Source organism: Neofelis nebulosa, chromosome 3, assembly GCF_028018385.1.
Source record: "Neofelis nebulosa isolate mNeoNeb1 chromosome 3, mNeoNeb1.pri, whole genome shotgun sequence".
In the NCBI taxonomy this organism is placed as follows: Eukaryota; Metazoa; Chordata; class Mammalia; order Carnivora; family Felidae; genus Neofelis; species Neofelis nebulosa.
In genome coordinates, this window is record NC_080784.1 from 61,342,621 (window position 1) to 61,366,285 (window position 23,665).

Genomic DNA, 23,665 nt, shown 5'->3' on the forward strand with positions numbered 1-23,665 from the left:
AAATTCCAAGATGTGAATTTAGGTTTTCAACAAAAGGTGAGATTTGTGATACTTATAATGATACAATACTGATAGTCATTAAATGTATGCTATTATAAAGGATTCAATACCTGTAGGGTTGAATTAATATAAGATATTCCATTTGTTTTTATAATGTTAAGTTGATTTTTCTATAATCAAAATCTATTTAAATTATTATTATTATTATTTTTTACACTTGCAACAATTCTGAAACTTTACCATTGAAAATTTTGCAATATTAGTTCATAGGTAAAAATGAAAAAAAATGATCCTTGTTAAGCTGCTTACTTGAACATTGTTATGCCTGTGGCCCAGTTGATGATGCATGTTGTGAACAAGAGTTGCTAAAAAGAGAGGCGTGTGGTTTCTGAAATGCTCCCTGACCTCTGTGGGTGCAAGATATTTATTTAATTGTAAGAACAACTCTCATTACTGTTGCAAATGTTACTCAGTTTTGCTGTTGGTAAAATTCTCCAATTTTGTTTAGATTTGACTTAATTAAAAACATTTTTTTAATGTTTATTTATGTTTTGAGAGAGAGAGAGAGACAAACAGACAGATAGAAAGAGAGAGAGCGAGAGAGAGCTGGGTGGGGGCAGAGAGAGAGGGAGACACAGAAGCTGAAGCAGGCTCCAGGCTGTGAGCTGTCAGCACAGAGCCTGACATGGGGCTTGAACTCACAAACAGAGAGATCATAACCTGAGCCAATGCTGAATGCTTAACCGACTGAACCACCCAGGCACCCCAGATTTAACTTAATTTTTAATTCAAACATCTTTCCCTAACAATCTAACAAACAATATCTAAAATTTTGCATTTCTTGGAACAAATCAGAGCATTCAGTGGCAATAGAGAAGATGTAGACAAACAGTCATTTAAATAAAATGATAACTCGACTGCTGAACCTTTGAGATTGTTTTACATCTAGGACTGGGAGTGCAGGAAGGGGAATTAGACCAAGAGCTTGATGTCCTCTTGAGAGGATATTGAGTTGGTCACCTAAGAAAGAGTACTCTAACTCAAGGTCTGTTGAAAAGAGTGCAAGCAGGAAAATAATTCAGAAAATTATTTATTTGCAATAATAAATTTATTTATAACATTTTCCTTGTTCCCAATTTCTTATTAAAAATAAACTATAAGAAAAACAATAGTCAACAAATCAAGAAAACCTCCATAGAATCTGACAATGTAGAAGCTTGTTTCTATCAGATAACCCTGATGAATAGATTTAAAAAAAGGAGACTAGCACTAATTTATGTTCTCTAACCTCATAGTATACCTCTGGATATACCTCCAGACCACTGAAACTATAATTTTTTCTTAAATAGACCCATTTTTATAGTATTTCAAAAGGAAACTTCATATATACTGAACTGTAAGTGGATAGCCAAGATCTCTGATTTCTGATCTTAAAACTTAAGATAACTATAAAAATAAATATAATTATCATGGCTTTCAGCTGAGGCTGCTTCTTACTAAAAAGAAAAAAAAAAGAGGCGATTAAGTTCTAGAGAGATATTAGAGGCCTACCACTTCCAGACTTTCTGGGATTAGCAGAAAGAAGTAAAGAGATTTGGAAAGGGGGTGGTTTTTATTTTTAAAAACTTCTTTAATATTACCTAATGCTCCATCTGTGTGTCATGTTAAATTCTCTCATGTGCTTCTAATATTACACGTGCCACAATTTGGGAATAACTTTTATATCTGTCAATTAACAAAGATTTGAGTAATAACTATGTGAAAACTGTGTAGAAAAATCAGAGTTAGAAGATGTGATTCCTGCCTTCAAAGAGCTTACCTTCTAGCTTGTAATATATGGCTTGCACATCGGAGAAGATGGCTCACAATGCGAGGTTATACCTGGCAAGTAGCACACACACCCCTAGCACAGTGTTCAACACTGGCACAGAAGCAGGCAAATGGAAAGCACAACAGTAGGTTAAGCATCCAACTTCAGCTCAGGTCATGATCTCACAATTCGTGAGTTCGAGCACCGCGTCAGGGTCTCTGCTGACAGCTCGGAACCTGGAGCCTGCTTCAGATTCTCCCTCTCTCTCTCCCCCCACCCCCGCTCATGCACTATCTCTCTTTCTCTCAAAAATAAATAAACATTAAAAAAAAAGCACAGCAGTAATATTTGTACAATACTGAGTGAAGACACATTAATGCATTACTTTGGCTCCTCTGCAGAATTGAATTTATTGCCCTTTTCTGTGGTCTTTGTTCATGCACACATACAGAGAATCAGATGAAAAAAAGCCCTGGGAGAATTGTCACATTGTCCATGTAAAGATTTGGCTGGAGGCTTTCTTCATCATATTCACGCAGTACTTTTTGTAAGAATCCACCAAGACGTCCTTATGTGGTTTTAGTGCTGAAATAACTATGTATGTCACGGACATTGTGAAATGTGTTTGTTAAGTGGTGAGGTTTTCTTTTTACATTTGGCTGCTAGAAATCTTCGAGTATAATTTGTGGCCTGTTTTATGCTCTTTCCCTTGTTTTTCTTTTCTTTTACCACATTTTAATTTATATTACCTTGTGTTATCTTCATCCTTCTAACGTACCTTAATTCTTGAAATAGTGCATGGTATGAATAAATTAAATGAAAGAAAAAACCAAGTGAATAATTAAAACAGTAGTTGTAGCAGAAGAAAACGAAGAGTATTTTTAATGTCACAGTTTTCCATTTATGCTATTTTAGTTACATAAAGAAACTTCTAGCTTTGATTCTGAAAGAATTCTTGCTTAGGTATAAAATTTGGAAGCTAATCTAGCTTATAGTACCAAAACAGCTACTTCTTTACTTACCCCCTTGTGTGACTTAGAGCAAGTTTACCTCTGTGAGGTTTAGTTCTCTCATCTATAAAATGTAGATGAAAATGCCAACCTCATAGGTTGTTCTAATAGATTAAATTGTATGAGGTAACAAACAAGTGCTTGACAAAGGGCAGCAAAGCATAGTCAGAACTAAATAATGAATTTATACTGTTATCACTGTACTGACTTGTTACCTGTTCTCTAAATATGCCCCTAAAGTCTTTGAAATAGATATAAGTTTAAGATTAGCTTAGGGCATGCATCTTAGTAAATGGTGATTTTGATTAGATAGAGTCAAAGTAGATTTTTAAGAGGAAAGATATTTGAATTTATAGATGTTGGTTGAAACCAAATGGGATTTTACTTTAATTTCACAAATGAATAAAGTAAATGTTGACTTCAGTGAATGAACATTCATCTACAAAACTGTGATGCAGTCATTTTACCAAGCAGTTTAATTGTCTAAATAAAATCTTTCTGAGAAATATTTTTCCTGTAGGTGATCCTGGATGAACTCCTGAAGCATTTTAAGGCTGCTTTACATGTGTGTAACTGAAAAGTGTTCGGGAACTTTGCCTCCTTTGCCTGCTTCCAAGTTGGCAAACATGGGAAATGAATATCGACTTCCTTTGGCAAGAATCAGTAAGCAAAATTTAATTCCAGTTTGTAATAATGTAAATAAGTAACCTTGCCTAAGAAAGTCTCTGGATTTGGATGCTTCAAAACTGGTAGAAGAGGCTCATTGTAGAATAGCTTTATTACCTTGAGTATTTAAAGGTGTTTTTTTTTTTTTTTTTTTTTTTTTTTTTAATGTTTCCTTTTGAGAGACAGAGACAGAGCATGAATGAGCGGGAGACACAGAATCGGAAGCGGGCTCCAGGTTCTTAGCTGTCAGCACAGAGCCCGATGTGGGGCTTGAACCCACAAACTGTGAGATCATGACCTGAGCCGAAGTCAGACACTTAACCGACTGAGCCACCCAGGCGCCCCTAAATGTTCCCACTTTTAAAAGTTCATATCCTTTGATTCATCCCATCCTACTCTACTTTGAAGACCTATATGATATCATGTTTATCCAGACATTTTTTTATAATAGCAAAAAAATGGGTAACACCCTAAATCTCTAACTGATGAAATGGTTAAATAAACTCATGGATTTTTAAAGTGGTCATAGAAAGTGATGTTTATGTTGTGTTTATAGAAAAAAACTCATTATAGAATACTAATGGAAAGAAAAAGAAGAAAATCACTTGTACTTACAATATGAATGCATTATTAAAAAATGTAGACATCTTTTTAGGGCTGAAGATTTTAATGTTTTAAATTGAGTTGATACAGAGAAACAAAGGCTTGACTGGATGAGGCATTTTGATTTATTTATTTTATTTTATTTTTTTACCTCACCAGAGGGGAAAGGCAAATCTACCAAAGTAATTGGCTATTTAAAAATGGCTCTCAAACTTATTTGATCTAAATAAAAACTGAGAGCCATCTTTTTCTCTTAAAATTTGCATTTTACATGCCCCGTGAAGATATCATCAGGGAGATACCAAGGGAATATCAAACTTGCAAGTGGAGTCATCCCTACCAGACGACTAGAGACAGCTGTATAACAATTTCTAAAGCTGTTTACCAAAGAAGTCTAGTGTAGAAGGATGTGGCTGTCATTCCCTTGGAAAACAGAAAGGAAGAAGAAATATGGTAAAGGAGGAAATCAGCTGTTGGACCAAAGGAGGAGTTATATATTTAAAAAATTCCAATCGTTGAAGACACAGTTGCTCTATCACACAAAATTCTGAAGTCTGTTCAGTGTCTACTTCTGTTGGATTAACATTTTGCTCAGCACTATTTTGGGAAAGAATTTCTACAGAGCTGGCATGTCCAGCCCCCAGTGTTTCCTCTCACTGACTTATCAACAGGTGTTGAAAAGCCTATGGCAGAAATATCACAGACCCAGTAAACTCAACTTAATTTCGTACCTGTATCTCTGATTTTGTTGGAATGTTTTATTTCTGGAGGATAAAGAAGTAAATAAATTATTGTTGATGTGATTACTCTTCTATATGTATACATATGAATTTATCAATATCATATGTTTATTTATGATTTGTAAATTTAATATTGGGGTATGATCACATAATTCAAATCTGAACACATTTAGTAGAGAATGCACTCTCTTTGTAATGAAATATGCTACCATTATGATTTTAAGAAAGCATGTAACAATCTGGACTTTAAAAAAATTTGTTACATCTGGAAAAATAATATTGAGATTCTTTACAAAGCCATGTCAGGTAAGCTTCAGAAACAACAATCAGATCATTATCAGAGAAAAAGTAAAAGACAAAACAATGTAGTATTAAATTGCTATACTCTTGACAAGTAATTTTCAGGAGTTTAAGCATAAGACAGAATTATATGTGACCTAATGAATGAAGGAAGGATCATCCTCACTGCTTCTCCATTTAGCAGCCTAATTTAGCATATTCTTTTTTTATTTTTTTTTATTATTTTTTTTTTTAATTTTTTTTTTCAACGTTTTTTATTTATTTTTGGGACAGAGAGAGACAGAGCATGAACGGGGGAGGGGCAGAGAGAGAGGGAGACACAGAATCGGAAGCAGGCTCCAGGCTCTGAGCCATCGGCCCAGAGCCTGACGCGGGGCTCGAACTCACGGACCGCGAGATCGTGACCTGGCTGAAGTCGGACGCTTAACCGACTGCGCAACCCAGGCGCCCCTAATTTAGCATATTCTTAAACCTGAAAAGAATGAATGGCTTCTTACAGTGGATTACCACAGCCTAATGCTGTGGACCTCATAAAGGCCCTCATACCCAATAGTCAATGGTGTTAAAATTACTGGCTCCATCCAAACAGCAGCCACTAAATAATTTGGCATTGTAGAAATTGTTAATATGTTCTCATCAGTGCCTATTTCAACAGCCTCTTAGACATTATACACCTCTACCAGGCTACCCGTGGGGTACCTCAGCAGTCTTTCCATTGCACACAGTCTTTGAAGGCAAGGTCTTATCTATGTCCAATTATGGGGAAATTAATTAATTCATTTGAAATGCTCATTTAGGACATGCAAATACCAACAAAGTGGCTTACAAAAAAGGGGATGGGCCATTGCTCCACACGTAGTGCAAGGTCCTGCCACTCAGATGAAATTCTTGAAAATTATGTGGTGAACTGTGCCATCTCAGGCAATGTCATGACCCAGCTATCATCCCTCTTAGCACTCAAAATATTAATACAAGTCCAACAACTTTTAGTTCTTTTGGGGTCTGGAGGCAGTATATTCTGCATTTCCTTATTTTTTTTAGTCTCACTGATACTTTAGCTTGCAAGTCAGTCCACCTTAAATGGGGTCCCCTCCAACAAAATGTTATGAAACCTGTCTAAACTGAAATCAAGGGGCACCTTCATTAAGTATCCTCAGAGACTCTCTACTGTAGATGCTGTACTGACCTCCTTTTATGACTCCCAGAGTTTCTGGACCACCTATAATGTCCATAAGTTTCCAATGGACTTCCGATACACAATACTGCCCTTCTTCAATTCTGTGCTATACACTATTAGAGTGACATTTACTGGCCACATGCTGGGATCTCCTGGAAATAGAGACTTTTATAGACCCTGAACATATGACCTTGTGTGCTCAACTGCCCATTATACTTTGAGTCATGGGTGCCATACTTCACAAACCTGGATTGGCAACCAAGCCCTCCTTGCTATAGCATGGAGTCGCACGTGGGCTCTCTGGCATATCCTACTTGGACAGGTCCTCATTATCTCCTTTTCTTAGTCCCTTGCCAGGAGCCACTGTGTTGGAGGAGGTCACCCGTCTCCCAGACATTTTGGCTACCTGAGGAACAAAACTGAGTGAACAAAATTGGGAATTTGTAGGTTTTATAGATGGAATCACCACCACTCTGTGTGATGGAGCTCAGTGGGATGCTGTTGCTTTCCCATCTCTTAACCAAGTTTCCCTGATAAAAGAAGAGACCCAAGGGTCAGCAAAATTGGCCAGACTTTAGACAGTCATCTCAGCATGGATGCCCAGAGCAATAATTTGGCCCCATCAATACATTTTTACGTATTCTTGGGTGGTGACCTAAGAGTCTCTCCCTTTGATAGAGAACTTTGGAAATCTTTTGCTTCACAGATACCCCAAATATAAATTAACATAACAGGTATCTCTGCATATATCAGAGCCACAATACAACACCTCTGGAGGACATTCTTTATCCATTCGAGTTCCAGATATTACTGATAGTGACTGAAAATTCATTTCATTTCTTAGAAAACAGTGGTGGGCTCTTAAAAAGTGCATTCAATAGAATTTCCACCTTCCCTATATGCCCTTTGCAATTTAATTGGTTTAATTCAGAGGTCCAATGAACTCTTCAAAGAGCTCTTAAGTAACAAAGTAGCAAATGGATTTCCCATTGGGATCCACTGTGGCAGGGATTTATTAAACTAAATTCAAGCCTTCTGGGGACATGCATTGCCTGCATCAGTGTCACACAGATTCTTAGCTGACTTTGTTGGCCATAAAGAGGGCACCTCTAAAATTTATGTTTTGGGGACACCTGGGTGGCTCAGTTGGTTAGGTGTGTGACTCTTGGTTTCAGCTCAGGTCATGATCCCCCAGTTTGTGAGTTCCAGCCCCGCATTGGGCTCTGTGCTGACAGCGTGGAGTCTGCTTGGGATTCTCTCTCTCTGCCCCTCCCCTGCTCTCTTTCTCTCAAAATAAATAAATAAACTTAAAAAAAAATGAAAATTATGTTTTCAATGATCGCCTCTCCATTTGGCTCCCTCCCTCCTGCTCAAGTGTCTACTTTGTTTCCTAGGGAAAAAGTCTTCAATCATCACCAAGGCTTAAAACGATGCCAAAGCATTGTATTGTAAGTCCTAAATTTCCATGTGCTGCTGTAGGGGAGGAAAAATTCTCCTCTACCCTCTTTGGGTCTCTGGCTGGGCCTATGAATTAAACTGACGTAAGACAGATTAACAGGAGGAAATCATATAAATCTTGTTGAATTTTTATATGTACATGGGAACCTAAACAAGAGAATAAAGACCCGAAGAAGGGACCAGAGCAGGAAGCTTTCATACCTTTTAGAAAAACGAACAATAAATATGTGAAGAATTGACAAGATAAAGGTATTTGGGCTATGGGTAATAAATGGCAAAAAAGTAACAAAGTTACTGGGAGTCATATGTGGAGAGAAGGGTTCCTTACTTAGCCAGTTCCTTTCTCAGCCAGAACAACTGCATTTACCTAACAGTTTCACTTCCTTGTCAGCCAGCAAAAGTAATCAAACAAGTAATCCTGTCTTCCCAAGGGCACCAGGGGTCTCCCCACTTCTGGTTGTTACAAAGTCTGCCTCCCACAGTCCCACCTTGTTTATTTTGCTCCTGAGTTCAAGCCCTACATATATATATATATATATATATATATATATATATATATCTACATATATATATATATATCTACATATATCTATATATCTATATATATATATATATAGCGCCTTACATGGTGTGCAGGGCCGTGAGTATACATAACTAATAAATTGTGGTTAACCACATCTATCCAGTGTTAGATGTCATGTGTTTGCCCATCCCCATAACTCTAGGGCAAGTGAAAGGAAGCATATCAGAGTTGGAGAGTTCTCAAAGGAAAGGGAATACTACTAGGTAGATTTAATCCAAAAGCAATGAAGAAATGTTGGAAGTGTTTTTTTTTTTTAATTTTTTCTTTTTTTTTTACATTTATTTACTTTTTGAGAGAGCACAAGTTGGGGAGGGGCAGAGAGAGAAGAAGACACAGAATCCGACGCAGGCTCTAGGCTCCGAGCTGTCAGCACAGAGCCTGACGTGGGGCTCAAACTCACAAACTGTGAGATCATGACCTGAGCTGAAGTTGGATGCCCAACCGACTGAGCCACCCAGGCGCCCCTGGAAGTGTTTTTTAACAGGGACTTGATGTGCTTGGTTTTACATGCTAATAAATAACCCTGGTGGCAGGTTAGAAAATGGAGTGGAGGGACACACTGGAGTCTGGAAGGGAATACGCTGTTCCAGTTAGCCAGATGAGGAATGGTGTTGTTTGCTCTAGCCTTTGGAAAATGAGAGAGAGAAGAGATTCTGTAAGTATCAAGAGTTCCAGTTCACTAAGGTTTGAGGGAGGTGAAGGTGCAACAATGATTCCCAGACTTTTCACCTGAACAGTTGTTAGGTGATAATCCATCCATTTTGATAGTCAAGGTGGGAAGAGAATAGATTTGAAGAATATTGTAAGCCAAGAGAAAAGAAGCTCTTTGGAAAAGAGAGATGGGTTAGATATCTGTCAAGCATTTGAGAGAGAGAGAGAGAGAGAGAGAGAGAGAGAGAGATAAGTAATGGATCATGGAGTAAACAAGCACAAGCATTGTTCAGATTGTTCAATGATTGGATCATCATCGGTGATCTTTGACAGAGCAGGCTCAGAGCACATCTGGACTAAAAGGGTCAGAGGATTTGGAAGAGGGGGAAGAAGTGTTGTAGACAATGAGTGGACCCATCAGGTTATTCTGCATAATGCCACAACTCAAAATCCTTAATTCTGCAAAGTACTTTTTGCCAGAGAAGTTAACATGTTCACGGGTCACAGGATTTAGAACACTGACTTCTTGACAGGAGGAAGGAGAGGATTATCATTATTAGAGATGTTAGAGAAAGACAGATATGAATATAATAGAACTTTAGGCCAGTCATGTGTCAAGTTCCAAATTTTTAAATTTCCTTCCTCAGTTTCGTCATCACAAATTTGTAGATAAGTGAATGAATGAATGAATGGGTGCCTGATGGATGTGAGCAGTGTCCAGTCTCTCCGTCCCTACCTATTTCTTTAACAACTTGACTCTTCAATTTATGACAAGAAAATATGTCACGCACTGCTCTGTTTTCTGTGGGACAGTGTCTGCCCATCTGTTCTTTACCTGCCTTGCAGACAAAGCAGCTGTGGCTCTCCATTGTTGCTAATATTACCCAAATCCACTGTCACCTCCACTTGCCTCTTCCTAGAATTCGAGTATATTTGCACATGAATCTAAGCACATTAAGAGACTAGAAGGAAAGAGAGGCTAGGGTTAAAACCCAAATTGACAATAGTTTCTGCCACGACGGGCAGACATTTAGTGAAAATAACAAGAAGGCAGAAGTAAAAAGCGAGCCGGCTGCGCTTTCAATTTGATTTTTTAATGGTGTTTCTTGGCTCCACATATAGTTTGCACAGAGCAGTCATTATCTTCTCCTACTAGAACTCCACGTTCAGGTGTTCCTTCCCACTGTTTTTGTTTTTGAATCAAAGGGGAGCAGCAAGACCCACGGTGGAACTTCAGATTCCACAGTGTTCTACTTGATCTATTTCTAAACTCTGCCCCTCCTTGATTTTTATCTCCCAGCTGTCCCAGATCTCTCGGCCTCACTCCCCTCTGTTTCCTGTCCGAATTCCGAAGCCCAGGTTACCGTTTCTGCTATGTCTTAAGGTCCCCACTGAAGGTAAGGATGTTCAGACTCACTCTTCTGGAACCCGTCGGACCTATTTCGTGATAAAGGAAAACGAAACTCAAACGTGACCGATGTGAGAAACGAAACCAAAACTTCTTTCCGGGTACAAAAGACTGGCCGAGGCGGCTCGGCAGGTCAGAAGCCCAGGTTCAGGCGCCCCCTCGAGTTGCCACTCAGGGCTCCGCGCTCTGAGCCCCTGTCGGTCGCTTCCTTCCCTGCAGGTGCCCGGCAGCTGCTCCACCGACGCCACAGGTCCGGTGCGGACGCCGGGGTGGAGGTTGGCGGGAGCAGGGGGAGGTGCTCCGGGGAGCGAACCGGGTTGGGGGCGGAGGCGTGCGGAGCGGGCTCTGAGGCGACCGGGGTCACTGCAGGGAGAAACCCGGAGTGGAGGTGTCGCTCGCGGTTCCAGCTCTCTGGTCCAGGCGGGAGGTGGCCCGGGAGCGGCTCCGGACGCGCCCCGCTGCGCCCCCAGAAAATGGTGGCGGACGGGTCTCCCGTTGGCGCCAGGAGGCAAGGCGTGGGGAGAGGCAGAGGAAAGGGACGCAGGTGGGGAGCGCGGGGTCTGGAATCCGAAGGAGAGGGGCGAGCGTTCAGGCTTTTAAGGGGACCTCTTCAAAGAAAGGATGCTGGGATCTGGGGCCTTAGGGAAACTAAGGGAGGTCAGATCTGAGCATAACCAATATGACCTAGACATCGGTAGCGGCAGGCAGCTAGCATCCCCACCCCACGCACAATCGGGGCGCAACTACAAACTTGCAGAATCAGAATCTGCATTCGAATAACTTACAGGCGATTCCTACCTACCCCTACATTTCAGTGGATTCATGCAATAATCATTTATTTCTTATATAACAGTTAAAAGAATGTAAAAATGGTCAAGGGGCATGTATTTGTTTTCTATTGCTGCATAACAAATTACCGCAAACTTGGGAGGTTAAGTCAATAAAAATGTAGTATTTTATAAATTTCCGTGAATCAGAAGTCTAGACACAGAGTAACTGAATGCATTTACTCAGCGTCTCACCAGACTAAAATGAAGGTGCCTACTGGAGCTGCCATCTTGTCCAGGTTCTTTCCAGTTGTTGGAAGAATCCAATTCCTTGCAGGTGTGGGATTGTGAGGTTCCCTGTTTTCTTGTTGGCTCTTGGCTGTGGGTTATTCTCAGCCTTTAGATTCCACCCTCAGCTCCCGGCCAGGTGGTCCTCTCAAAGCATTGTGGCTTATGTCTTCAAAGCTATCAGGAGAATCTGTCTCCTGGAATGTTGGAGTCTTAGGTAATGCGACCTAATCATGGGAGAGACTATCCCATTCAATCTTCCGGTCCTGCCCACACCCAAGGAGAGGATATTATACAGGGCAGTGCACCAGGGTGGCTGGAGTCTTGGAGGGCATCTAGAATTCTGCCCATTGCTGGTCAGCTTTTCTCCAGTGTTTCAGGAAATTGACTCTTTCCATCAAGAGGTTCCATCATTCCCTGGGCCTTATTTTCTGAATTGGGCTGTCTCTAATAATCTATGATTTCTCTTTTTTCCCATCCCTTCTCTCTTTTCTTTTAAAGATTGTTTAAATCAGAACCCAGATAAGGTTTTGGCGCTACTGTGATTGGATAATATGTCTTTAGGCTTGTTGTAGTCTCTTTCATCCTCTTGTAATTTGTTAATAAATTGGAGTCCCTTCCCTTTCCTTTTTTTTTTTTTTTTTGGCCTTGTAGAGATTCTAATCTTCCTGGTATCATTTAACAGGTTCTTCTATCTTATAAATGTCTCGTTAATTAATTGTTGCTACTAGAGTTTGGATCAAATTCAGGTCAAAATTTTTGGTGGAGTATTTCTTTTTCTTTTTTTTTTTTTTAATGTTTATTTTTGAGAGAGAGAGAGAGAGACAGAGACAGAGACAGAGAACTAGTGAGGGAGGGGCAGAGAGAGAGGGAGACACAGAATCCAAAGCAGGCTCCAGGCTCTCAGCTGTCAGCACAGAGCCAGATGTGGAGCTCAAACTGGTGAACCAGGAGATCATGACCTGAGCCGAAGTCAGATGCTCAATTGACTGAGGCACCCAGGCTCGTCTTTGCTGGAATATTTCAACAATGATGCACTTCTACATGGAAGTAGCTATTTGCCTGTATTTTTATTGTTCTAGCACCTAAAAATAACAAGATCTATTAATTCATTAGAAGTTGTAATATAAGTATAAATGAAATTTCCCCATTTATATTTATTTGGCAACACAGTGGTTCAGTACTTATATGAGAAAGGCAATTTAACTTCTTGATTCCAGAAGCCCTTAATTTTTGATATATTATCTTTAGATGCTCTCTCTGGACTTTCTGCGATGAAAAATGAGGAACTTAATATATGCTCTTCTTTTTCCACTATTCATCCCTTTCTGAACTTCCCAATTTGGTTAATTATATTATTTTTATATTATAATGGTTTATCATAGTTTACAATATTTTTGACTTTATTTTTAAAAATGTTTTATTTATTTTGAGAGAGAGAGAGGGAGAGAGAGAGAGCGGGCAAGGAGCAGAGAGAGAGGGAGAGAGAGAATTCCAAGCAGGCTTCCTGCTGTTAGTGCAGAGACCCAGCAGGGCTCTATCCCACAAACTTGACCAGAGCCAAGATCAAGAGTTGGCCGCTTAAGCGACAGTCACCCAGGTGCCTGTTTATGACTTTAATTTTTGTGATTTGTTTCTGGTTGAGTAAAAAATGGGAAGTCAAGTAAACAAGTCACAAAATTATTTATTATGTTATTTATTGTAGAAGCAATCTATATGGTTGACTTGGAAATGTAGTTATCATTAAGACCGCTGTTTGAAATCGATATTTTTCTAAATTCAGAGTATCATGGATCCTCCTATTTTTCTTTATAGCTTCCTTTAATTTTCCTGCATCATATGTAGTTATACTGTTTCTTGATTGTCCTTCTGCTTGATATCTACCCACTAATTTTCTGAACTGTCTCTTTAAATAACATTATCATTCAGGCTAGGTGGTTGGTGACTTCTTAAATATCTAGTAATATTGTCTTTCTGCCCTCCTAATGGATTGAATGCCTGGGTACGGAATTATAAGTTCAAAATATTTTCCCCTTGGAACTTTGAAAACATTATATTTTCTTTTACCAAAACATCCAATAACGCTCCTCATTTTGTTCAGTTCTAACTGTGTGCCAGGTACAATTTTAATCAATTAAAAAAATTTTTTTTAATGTTTTTATTTATTCTTGAAGGAGAGAGAGAGAGAGAGACAGAGCATGAATAGGGGAGGAGCAGAGAGAGAGGGAGACACAGAATCCGAAGCAGACTCCAGGCTTTTTTTTTTTTTTTTAAGTTTTTAATGTTTTACTTATTTATTTATTTAATATGAAATTTATTGTCAAATTGGTTTCCACACAACACCCAGTGCTCATCCCAACAGGTGCCCTCCTCAATGCCCATCACCCACGTTTCCCTCCCTCCCACCCCCATCAACCCTGTTTATTTTTTTAAGTATATCTTTTTAATGTTTATTTATTTCTGAGACAGAAAGAGACAGAGCATGAGGGAGGGGAGTGGGGGAGGGGCAGAGAGAGAGGGGGACACAGAATCCGAAGCAGGCTCCATGCTCTGAGCTGTCAGCACAGAGCCTGACATGGGGCTCAAACTCACAGACCACGAGATCATGACCTGAGCTGAAACCGGTCGCTCAACCGACTGAGCCACCCGGGCTCCCCAAACCCTCAGTTTATTCTCAGTTTTTAAGAGTCTCCTATGATTTGCCTCCCTTCCTCTCTTTCTTTTTTCCCCTTCTCCTCCCCCATGGTCTTCTGTTAAGTTTCTCAGGGTCCGCATAAGAATGAAAACATATAGTATCTGTCTCCCTGTATGACTTATTTCACTTAGCATAACACTGTCCACTTCCATCCATGTTGCTACAAAAGGCCATATTTCATTCTTTCTCATTGCCAAGTAGTATTCCATTGTGTATATAAACCACAACTTCTTTATCTGTTCATCAGTTGATGGATGTTGAGGCTCTTTCCATAATTTGGCTATTGTTGAAAGTGCTGCTGTAAACATTGGGATACAAGTACCCCTATGCATCATCACTCCTGTATCCCTTGGGTAAATTCCTAGCAGTGCTATTGCTGACTCCAGGCTTTGAGCTGTCAGCACAGAGCCTGTTTGTGGGGCTTGAAGTCACAAGCCATGAGATCACGACCTGAGCTGAAGTCAGGCGCTTAACTGGCTGAGCCACCCAGGTGCCCCTCTTTGTTTTTTTCTCATGCCTTCTAAGGAATTTCCTGGATTTCCGATCTGTAACTTGAGATTTCATCATGTCCATTTTATTGCTCTGCATGTGACTTTTTTCCTGAAAGTATAAATTTTTTTGAGGATTTACTTTTGTTTTTTCTGTAGCAGCCTGTTATTATTGTATTAGATAATATTGTGACTATTGAGAATGCTAATTCAAACTTTTTAAAGGACTGTTCTGGCCTTGACTCATGTTTATTCATCCAGCTTCTTCTTAATACCACCCCCCATGTCTAATAATTCAGATTTTTAAATATACATTTATTCAGTGGTTTTTGTGGTGGGTAGCAGGCTTTATTTTCCCTACCATGACTCTCCCTTAAATGAGAGAGAACTGGGCAGAGTGATACAAATTCTATGTACATTTTGTGTAAGGTTGGCATGAGTTCAGGATGAAGTTTAATAGGAAAAGTTTCCTATATGATATATGAGAGGAGGTATGCAGGCAGACTATGGAACCCCTTAATTATCAAAATGAGAAGGGTTTTATTCTCCCACCATGGCTCTTGTTGAAAAGTTGTAGTGTCCAATAGGCACATATATCTCATTAGTAATTGTTATTTAATTTAAATATGATGTTATTTCTTTCTGTTTATGTGTATTTTATTTTCAAATGATTATGTTAGGACTTATTAATTTGTTTGGAGCTAACTCCTTAATAAATAAACTGTTAGGTATTTATTTTGTCCTAGGAGTACCATGAGAAAAATTCTTGAGACATTAAGAACATCCGGGAACCTATGAATTACCTTATTTCATTCAATCTGACCCTACCTTTTCTGGATCTATCCCTTCTGAAAGATAGTTGGGGTTAATTTTCTCCCGTTCACTCAGTTCTCAGGGAATCATCTTTTATATTTGAACTTGGTACAATTTGGAGAACTGAAGTAAGACAGTATGGCTAATGTGCAGTTAGTAAGGTTGGGAATTGTATGAATTGGATGGCAGAGAGTTTTGGGGAAATTCTCTAAAATTCTTCCCTGGGCAAAAGCCCCTTATAATGTGAGCTATAGCTACTTTTCCTATTTCATTTCCAATCAAATCATTCTGTTTTATGCCATGTGGAACAACCTGTGGAATCAAACTTGTCGTGTGGTTTCACATCTCTGTGCATTAAACCAGTATTGTTTTGCTCTTTGAAATGTGATCCTCTGTATCTCTTACCTTTTCTAAGATGGTTCCATAATTCTTTCTCGTATTTTAAATGTGTCCTCAAAACCTCAGAACACAAGAGACTGACTACTCCAGTTGATTGAAGAACTCTTTCAATTCTCTAATGGCTTTCTGTACCATTTCTGCTAGGTCACTAAGCATGTTACACTTTTTGATTTAATTCTCTTTAAACCCTTATCAGATTGTGAGGGGAGAGGACCATGTTTTATGCATATTTGTATATGTGGCAGCAAGTGCAATGCTTGGTGAGGAGTAGATGCTCTTTAGATCTGATAAAAGGGGGAATAACTAGGTAAGCGAGAGACCATGCTTTTGCCTGTCTCCATTAAGTGTTTCTTAAACATTCCATTCCAGCCACAGTAATTTCTTTTTTCTTCAAGTTTACTCATTTTTTGCAGTCATGAACCTCCGTGCATTGTTATTTTAATATTTATTATGTTTATTTATTTTTGAGAGACAGAGAGAGACAGAGCACGAGCTGGGGAGGGGCAGAGAGAGAGGGAGACACAGAATCCAAAGTAGGCTCCAGGCTCTGAGCTGTCAGCACAGAGCCCGACGCAGGGCTCTAACTCGGGAACAGCGAGATCATGACCTGAGCCGAAGCTGGACACTCAACCGACTAAGCCACCCAGGCGCCCCTAATATTTAATATCAATGTGTGCCTCATCATTATATGTTCTTTAATGTCATATAATATGAATATCTATCTATCTATCTATCCATCTAATCTATCTATTATCTGTCTATCATCTATCTATCAAGTTCCACTGCCCTAACACACTATATGGCATATGTGAAGAATGTCTCAATATTTGTTTTTTGTAACAGAATGCTCAAGTGCATTTTCTTCTGCCTCTTTGACAGTTCTTTCTCAATTACCTTTGCAGACTCTTCCTCTTCTCTGTTGGCATTTATTAAATATTAGTGATCTGCAAAACTGTATTTTCAGTCCTTTGTTCTTCTTTCATGATACTGTGTCTGTCTATCCAAGCAAGTTCTTCTACCTCAGTGGCCTTATTTACAATAATATTCAAGTTACTCACATATTCAGGTCTAGCCCAGACCTTGGGTTTGACCTCTAGACCTACATATTTAATTACTCACGTGACATGTCCTACAGTCTTGAACTCAAGTCAAACTCAGAGTGACCACAAATGAACTCATGATCCTTCCCTGAAATGTAGGCTTGTTCCAAGGTTTCCTGCCCAGGGAATGGCCTCGTCCTCCATCCTGTTGCATCAGGTAGAATCTTAAAATCATCCTTGACAACCTTCACTCTTCCCTCTTCTCCATCCGTATCAGATCCATAATACATAATACAAAATTATGTAATACATAATTACAAAATTATGTTAAACTAACCTTTCAAATATTTAATATCCATAGGGGCCCCAAACTACCATCAAACTGTATTACATCAAACTACTCTCATTACCCTTCTGAACTGTGGTTTTCTCTCTGCTTTACTAACAGGAACTTTGATCCCATCTTATCTATTCTCTCTACTGCAGCCAGAGTAATCTTTCAAAATGTAAAGCTGCTCATAACACTACGTGCTTAAAGTCCGTCAGTGGATTTTAGGATGAAAACATGCCCTCAAAGGCTCTGCCTGCTCTTACATTTCTGTAACCCTCTAGTACAGCTAACTCTTCCCTCACTCTCTGCATTCCAACCTTGTTGACTTCTGTTCTGGATCTAGAACCACCCAGACTCATTCATCACACAAGACTTTTGTACATGGTGTTTTCTGGTATTTTTTGTACACGGTCTTTTCTGCCTGGAATGCTACTCCCCCCATCCCTGTATTTAATTAAATTTTGTTTCATCCTTCAGAAATCAACTCAAGCATTACTTCATTAGGGATGCTTCCTTTATCCTCTTTGTCACAGTTTAAATTTTCCATTGTCCATATGATTATCTGATTAATATTTGTCTTTCCTGATGGATTTTAAGCGCCGTGAGAACTAACAGCATGTTGCCCTTTGTTCATATATTCCCATTGCCTGATGTTTTGCTTAACACACAGTAGTCATTTAATACTATTTCTTGATGGAATAAATTAATTTCTAATTTTTCTTCTTTCTTTGTAGGTCTGTCATTTTCATTAATAACTGCCACTTAGAGGTACCAAAGTAAAGGAAATTTGCTATATTTAATGTTTTCCAGTTGAGGTTCGAGGTCCAGAGAGCGGCAAGAATGGGTAATTTTCAATTTAAAATATTTATAAATTACAAAATAATGATTCTTTAAGCTACATGGATTTAATAGAATTAAAATAACTTTATTGTTATTTCTTCTTTTTCAAATAATAAGTAAATAATTTATTTTTTAGGTTTAGAAGAACACATGATGTTTTTAGAAAAAATGTCACAGTTAATTATGAGTGCATTGCCAAAAGCCAAGTGAGTATTGTAATAAAGATTTCACTATGTGGAGTTTAAGACACAAAACATGAACATAGGTGAAGGGAGAGAAAAATAAGATAAAAAGAGACAGGGAGGCAAATGACAAGAGATTCTTAAATACAGAGAACAAACTGAGGGTTGCTGGTGGGGGGATGGGCTAAATGGAGGGATTAAGGCATTAATGGGCATTAAGGAGGGCACTTTTAGGAGCACCAGGTGTCCTGTGTAAGAGATGAATCACGGGGTTCTACTTCTGAAACCAATACTACACTGTATGTTAACTTGAATTTAAATAAATAAATTAAAAAAGAGGTGTACATTTGGATACCATATTTCCTGTATATCTATTTGACATGAAAGTAATGTGTATCTATCTCAGTATATATATTATAGCATATTATATATACAATTATATATGCACATGCATATATAAATACATATATGATTGTTTAACATAGAACTTTGAGAGCTGTTTGATAGTGAATGGAAACAGTTTTCTCTTGCATTGTTTGTACACAGCTATCAATGAACCTGTTGTTTTATAAAGAAATAGTATTGATTAAACAGGAAGGAAATTTAACACAGGTCTATATTCAGAATAGAGGTGTTAAATTCCCGATTCCAATCCAGATTCTGCCATGTGGTTTTACATAATTTGCTCTGTCTCTTTGAGCCTCTTTTTCTATATCTACAGGATGGGAATGATCCCACCTTCTTCCTATGAGGGATAGTCATACATATGGATATATTTGAAAAGTCTTAGCGTAGAGACGGACATAAAATAATTACTTGGCAAATTCACCTACTGATGATAGTGATAATGGGCGAATAATGACAATGCTACTGTCTTTGGGGGCCTTATTTAATCAATATGTAATTTTTGTTTTAACTGTTTTCATTTTAGACATTCCAGTTTATTCAATGATTTTGTTGAATCTGAATTTTTTCTGATTGATGGCGATTCATTACTTGCTACATGCATATGTGAGAAATCATTAAAGCAGGGGCAGCAGCTCCACTTCTTTTATGTAATTGAATGCTATCTTATGGATCTTATCAGTAAAGGAGGACAATTTGCCATAGTTTTCTTCAAGGTAACATGTGATTTAAGACCTAAGCCTAAAATTCCTTACTATTTTATATTTTTTTCTTATTAACACGTTAAGTACATCTATAAGAATTCATAGTTTAAAGGGAAGAACAGAAAAAATACCCATAGTCCCCGTATTCAGAAATTACCACGTTTAAGATTATATTTTATTTGCAGCAATTAAACTTTATATAAAGACACACACGCTCATGAAGGAGGGTGAGCAGTCTCTACAGAAGCTCAATTGGATTCAACTTTTCTAACTCGGAGAAGCGCTTCTGTTTTCAGAACTCTGTAGTCAGTTTCTTTGAGCCTGGAAAAATGTCAAACTCATTGATACTACTTCATTTATTCTTTGTTCCATAGTAAATACCTCTGAGGGAAGGTATTTGGTCTTCCTTTTCTGATTATGAATATAATTAATAAAATATTAACAGTATCAAATACAGAGGTATAACCACTACCACCCTTTCCTTATCCTATCCCTGAAGGTAACCAAGGTATTACCCTTAAGGGTTTTGGAATGTGTCTGTTCAGTCATTTTGCAGTCAACACTATTGTTAGATTTTTAAACATTGCTGACTTCTTGCAAGCGATGTTTTGAATACAGAGCCGGTATTCTAACCTAATGTTTCCAGTCCAGTTTACTGCCCTAATTTTGATCTTTTGAGAAAAATCTCTGCTGCTTCAGGACAATCACACTAAATTGGGATCGTCCTCTCCAAGTGGTTCACCTCAGCTTCCTGTTCTGGATAATTTATATCCGCCATTTGCTTTTGCATATTTTTTCTCTCCTTTTTCTTTTTGAAGTGAAATTGGAGAGGAAAAGAATTAGACTACGAAGGGAAAGTATGATAAACCCTGAGCATTATGTGCTTGCTTAATGGGGACGCCTGTATTTAAATCCAAACTGTGATTTATGGCATGTATTTGTGAAATGACAGTCAAGGTCTGACTATAAAGCAGAACAAAACTGTATCGGAACCTTTTCTTCTAATGACTTTAATGATACGTGTAAACCAACTAAATGGTAATTTCAAAAAAAAAATATACTTTATCCCATTCTTACAGGATGCTGAGTATGCATATTTCAGCTTCCCTGAACTTCTTCCTTTGAGAACTGCTTTCATTCTTCATCTTCAGCATAATACCACCATTGATGTTCAAACAGAATTTTCTGGATGCTTATCACAAGGATGGAAAAGTTTCATAGAAGACAGTTACCCATATTACCTGATGGTTGCAGATGAAGGCCTGAACCATCTGCAAACGCACCTTTTCAACTTTTTAATTATTCAGTCTTGGGCAATCAAGGTCAATGTTGTGCTTTCCTCAGGGCAAACATCCAATATTCTTCGACTTTATGCGTACCTTATGCCAAGCATGTACACGAACCAAACTTTTTTCAAGGAGGTAATTGATATCTAAATATAAATTTCTTCTAGACTTTTACAGAATTTTCCAAGTTACTTGACTTACTTTTATTTCTACCACTTCTATGGAAATTATCATAGGTTTCACAGAGAGGTATAGAAAATTAACAATAATGATAATACAAATGCAATCATATGTTCAGAACTTGTAATAACAACAATGATTGGTACTTCTCATGAGTCATTTTTTAAATCTTGTTGTCAACAGCCCTTTAGTTAGGTGTAAGTATCATCTGTGTTTTGCAGATGAGGAAATAGATACTTGAGTAAGTAATTTGCTCATTATCAATAGTAAATGAATAATAAAGCATGGTTTGAAAAGGAGCAGTCTGACTTTAGCCCTTGTGTGCATAACTACTGTGTGGTATACTGCCTCCAAGTTAATGAAGGTCAGAAATGCACTCATTTGGAGGTAAAAACTCATGCCTCTGTTGCTAAGACATACTGGTGAAATACTTGTTAATACGGTAGTTTTAATGAGAAAACAATGGAGAAGGGTGATGAGGATGGGAAATAAACAAAATGCTTATTTCATAATATTAAGGCATTAATAGAATTTTCAGAGTATTTAGATTTTAATCCTTTGCTTGATATTATTTTGCTGCATTGGTATATTTGACAATTACTACATTGAAATTTAGGGAGTTAAAAATACTTACTAATTTTATAGATGAATCTAGTTTCTGGTTAATTTTCACTACTTATAGTGAATCCTCATATGGAGATATTAATTCTGTATTTCATCAAAATAATTTGTGAGTCAATTAACATTTTTTACTCTTTGGGAATACTGTCATACTCCTTCTGGTGTTTGGAAACCTCCAGATGGTTGTCATGAAATCTGATAAGATAGTTTGTTTTGCTATAGTTAGAATCCCAGTCATTAAACTATTTCCAACTCTAGTTGCCTGCTGTGGGTAGGATCAGCCCTGGAGTTGATTTTTATATTGGGAAGAGGAACTGTAATCAATTGATCTCATTTCATTCTGTGAAAACAGTTTCTGAATCTGAGCTTGAAGAGTGCTCTACAAACATCCTTCCCAGTCCGTCCTTAAGATTTTTTTAAAGGTCCCTGGCTGGCTCAGCAGTTGGGTGACTGACTTCAGTTCAGGTCATGATCTCAAAACTCATGAGTTTGAGCCCCGCCGAGCTCTGTGCTGATAGCTCAGAGCCTGGAGCCTACTTCGGATTCTGTGTCTCCTTCTCTCTGTCCCTCCCCTGCTCGCACTCTGTCTCTCTCTCTCTCTCAAAAATAAATAAACATTAAAAAAATTAAGGGGCGCCTGGGTGGCGCAGTCGGTTAAGCGTCCGACCTCAGCCAGGTCACGATCTCGTGGTCCGTGAGTTCGAGCCTCACGTCAGGCTCTGGGCTGATGGCTCGGAGCCTGGAGCCTGTTTCCGATTCTGTGTCTCCCTCTCTCTCTGCCCCTCCCCCATTCATGCTCTGTCTCTCTCTGTCCCAAAAATAAATAAAAAACGTTGAAAAAAAAATTAAAAAAAAAAAATTGAAAAAGAAGATTTTTTTTTTAATTTTAGGTTTTATTTCTAGTATAATAATATGTTTCCTAGGTTAGTGAGTACTCATTTTAAAGAGGTTGTTTCACTTATCTATTTGAGGACTATATGAAATGCAAATAAAAATTCAGTGTAATAAGTGATGAATCACTGAATTCTGAAGCCAGTATTACACTGTATATTAACTAACTAAAATATAAATAATAAAAACAGTGTATGATGATAATGGCTGGATGATAGGTACCTGAGGGGAGATTATGCTATTGCTTATTTACATGTATGTTTGAAATTTTTCACAATAAAATATAATGTATTAAATGGGTGCACTTTTTTTTTTTTTGAGATGTTGGAAATGTTCTAAAATTAGATTATGGTGATGGTTACACAACTCTGTAACTTTACCAAAAGCCATTGAATTTTCCCCTTTACGTGAATTTTCTGTTATGCTCATTATACTTTTTACAAAGTTTTTTAAAAAATAAAATGCACTAAGTTCCCAGACAAAAATTAATTCAGCAAAGACAACATAGTGCTGCTTGACAGACTTTAAAAGTATTGTTGATGATCTGTAATTACATTAGTGTAATTTTTTTAACTTGGAAATATATTTTCACAATTATATCTTCAATATATGATTTTCTGTAGTTGGAAAGTGATTAGATATTTTATTTATGACAATTTATGTGACTTGCTTTTCTTTTACAGAATAAAAAGAAGATTGAGAATGCTTATAAAATCCTGATTAAACAATTGCAAGAATGTAGAATTTTAGCACTAGAATCTCTTTTTGGAAATTTAAAATGGAAAAATATGATGGACGAGGTACTGAAACTTTTAAAAACTTTTTATTTGAACTAATTTTTTAGTTATAAAAAAAAGTTGCAAAAATAGTTCTGAGTTCCCATAGACTTCTCACTCAGCTTTCCCTAATGTTAGCATCTTATGTAACCATGGTGCATTTTTCAAAACCAGGAAATTAACATCAGTATAATACTATTAACTAAGCTTCAGACATTATTTGAGGTTCACTTACTTTTCCACGAATGTCCTTTTTCTGTTCCAAGATTCTGTCTAGGGTTCCACATCCATTTAGTTATGTCTATCTAGTCTCCTCCAATCTGTAGTAGTTTCTCAGTGTTTCCTTGTCTTTCATGACCTTGATGTCTTTCATGACCTTGATGATGATATACATGGTGGTGATGGCTACATGGATGTATATTTATCTTCAAACTCCTCAAGCCTGGTCTTTCTGAGCACTGTTTTACACTTTTTGAAACTATAAGATGTACCATTCTTATCTGGTATTTTTTCTATCCCAGCCTTGAAATCAACTACTTCTCTAAGCAGTTCT

At 37.9% G+C, this 23,665-nt stretch overlaps 1 protein-coding gene across 6 annotated transcripts in view; it reads left to right on the top strand.

The window, feature by feature from the left end:
* Positions 1 to 10,494: 10,494 nt before the first annotated feature.
* DDX60 (DExD/H-box helicase 60) overlaps positions 10,495 to 23,665 on the top strand; it is a 108,856-nt gene continuing 95,685 nt past the window's right edge. For 2 of the 6 annotated variants that reach the window (XR_009259207.1, XM_058720944.1), the window contains exons 1-6: positions 10,495 to 10,656; positions 17,962 to 18,071; positions 18,204 to 18,273; positions 19,181 to 19,370; positions 20,438 to 20,779; positions 23,020 to 23,136. Coding sequence is in view for 5 of the 6 variants with exons in the window: in XM_058720944.1 (XP_058576927.1) it covers positions 18,068 to 18,071; positions 18,204 to 18,273; positions 19,181 to 19,370; positions 20,438 to 20,779; positions 23,020 to 23,136 (723 nt within the window). In the remaining variant the exon portion in view is untranslated. Of the gene's footprint in view, positions 10,657 to 16,991; positions 17,114 to 17,961; positions 18,072 to 18,203; positions 18,274 to 19,180; positions 19,371 to 20,437; positions 20,780 to 23,019; positions 23,137 to 23,665 lie in introns of all 6 variants that reach the window. The other 4 variants (XM_058720941.1, XM_058720940.1, XM_058720942.1 and 1 more) reach the window with 4 other exon arrangements.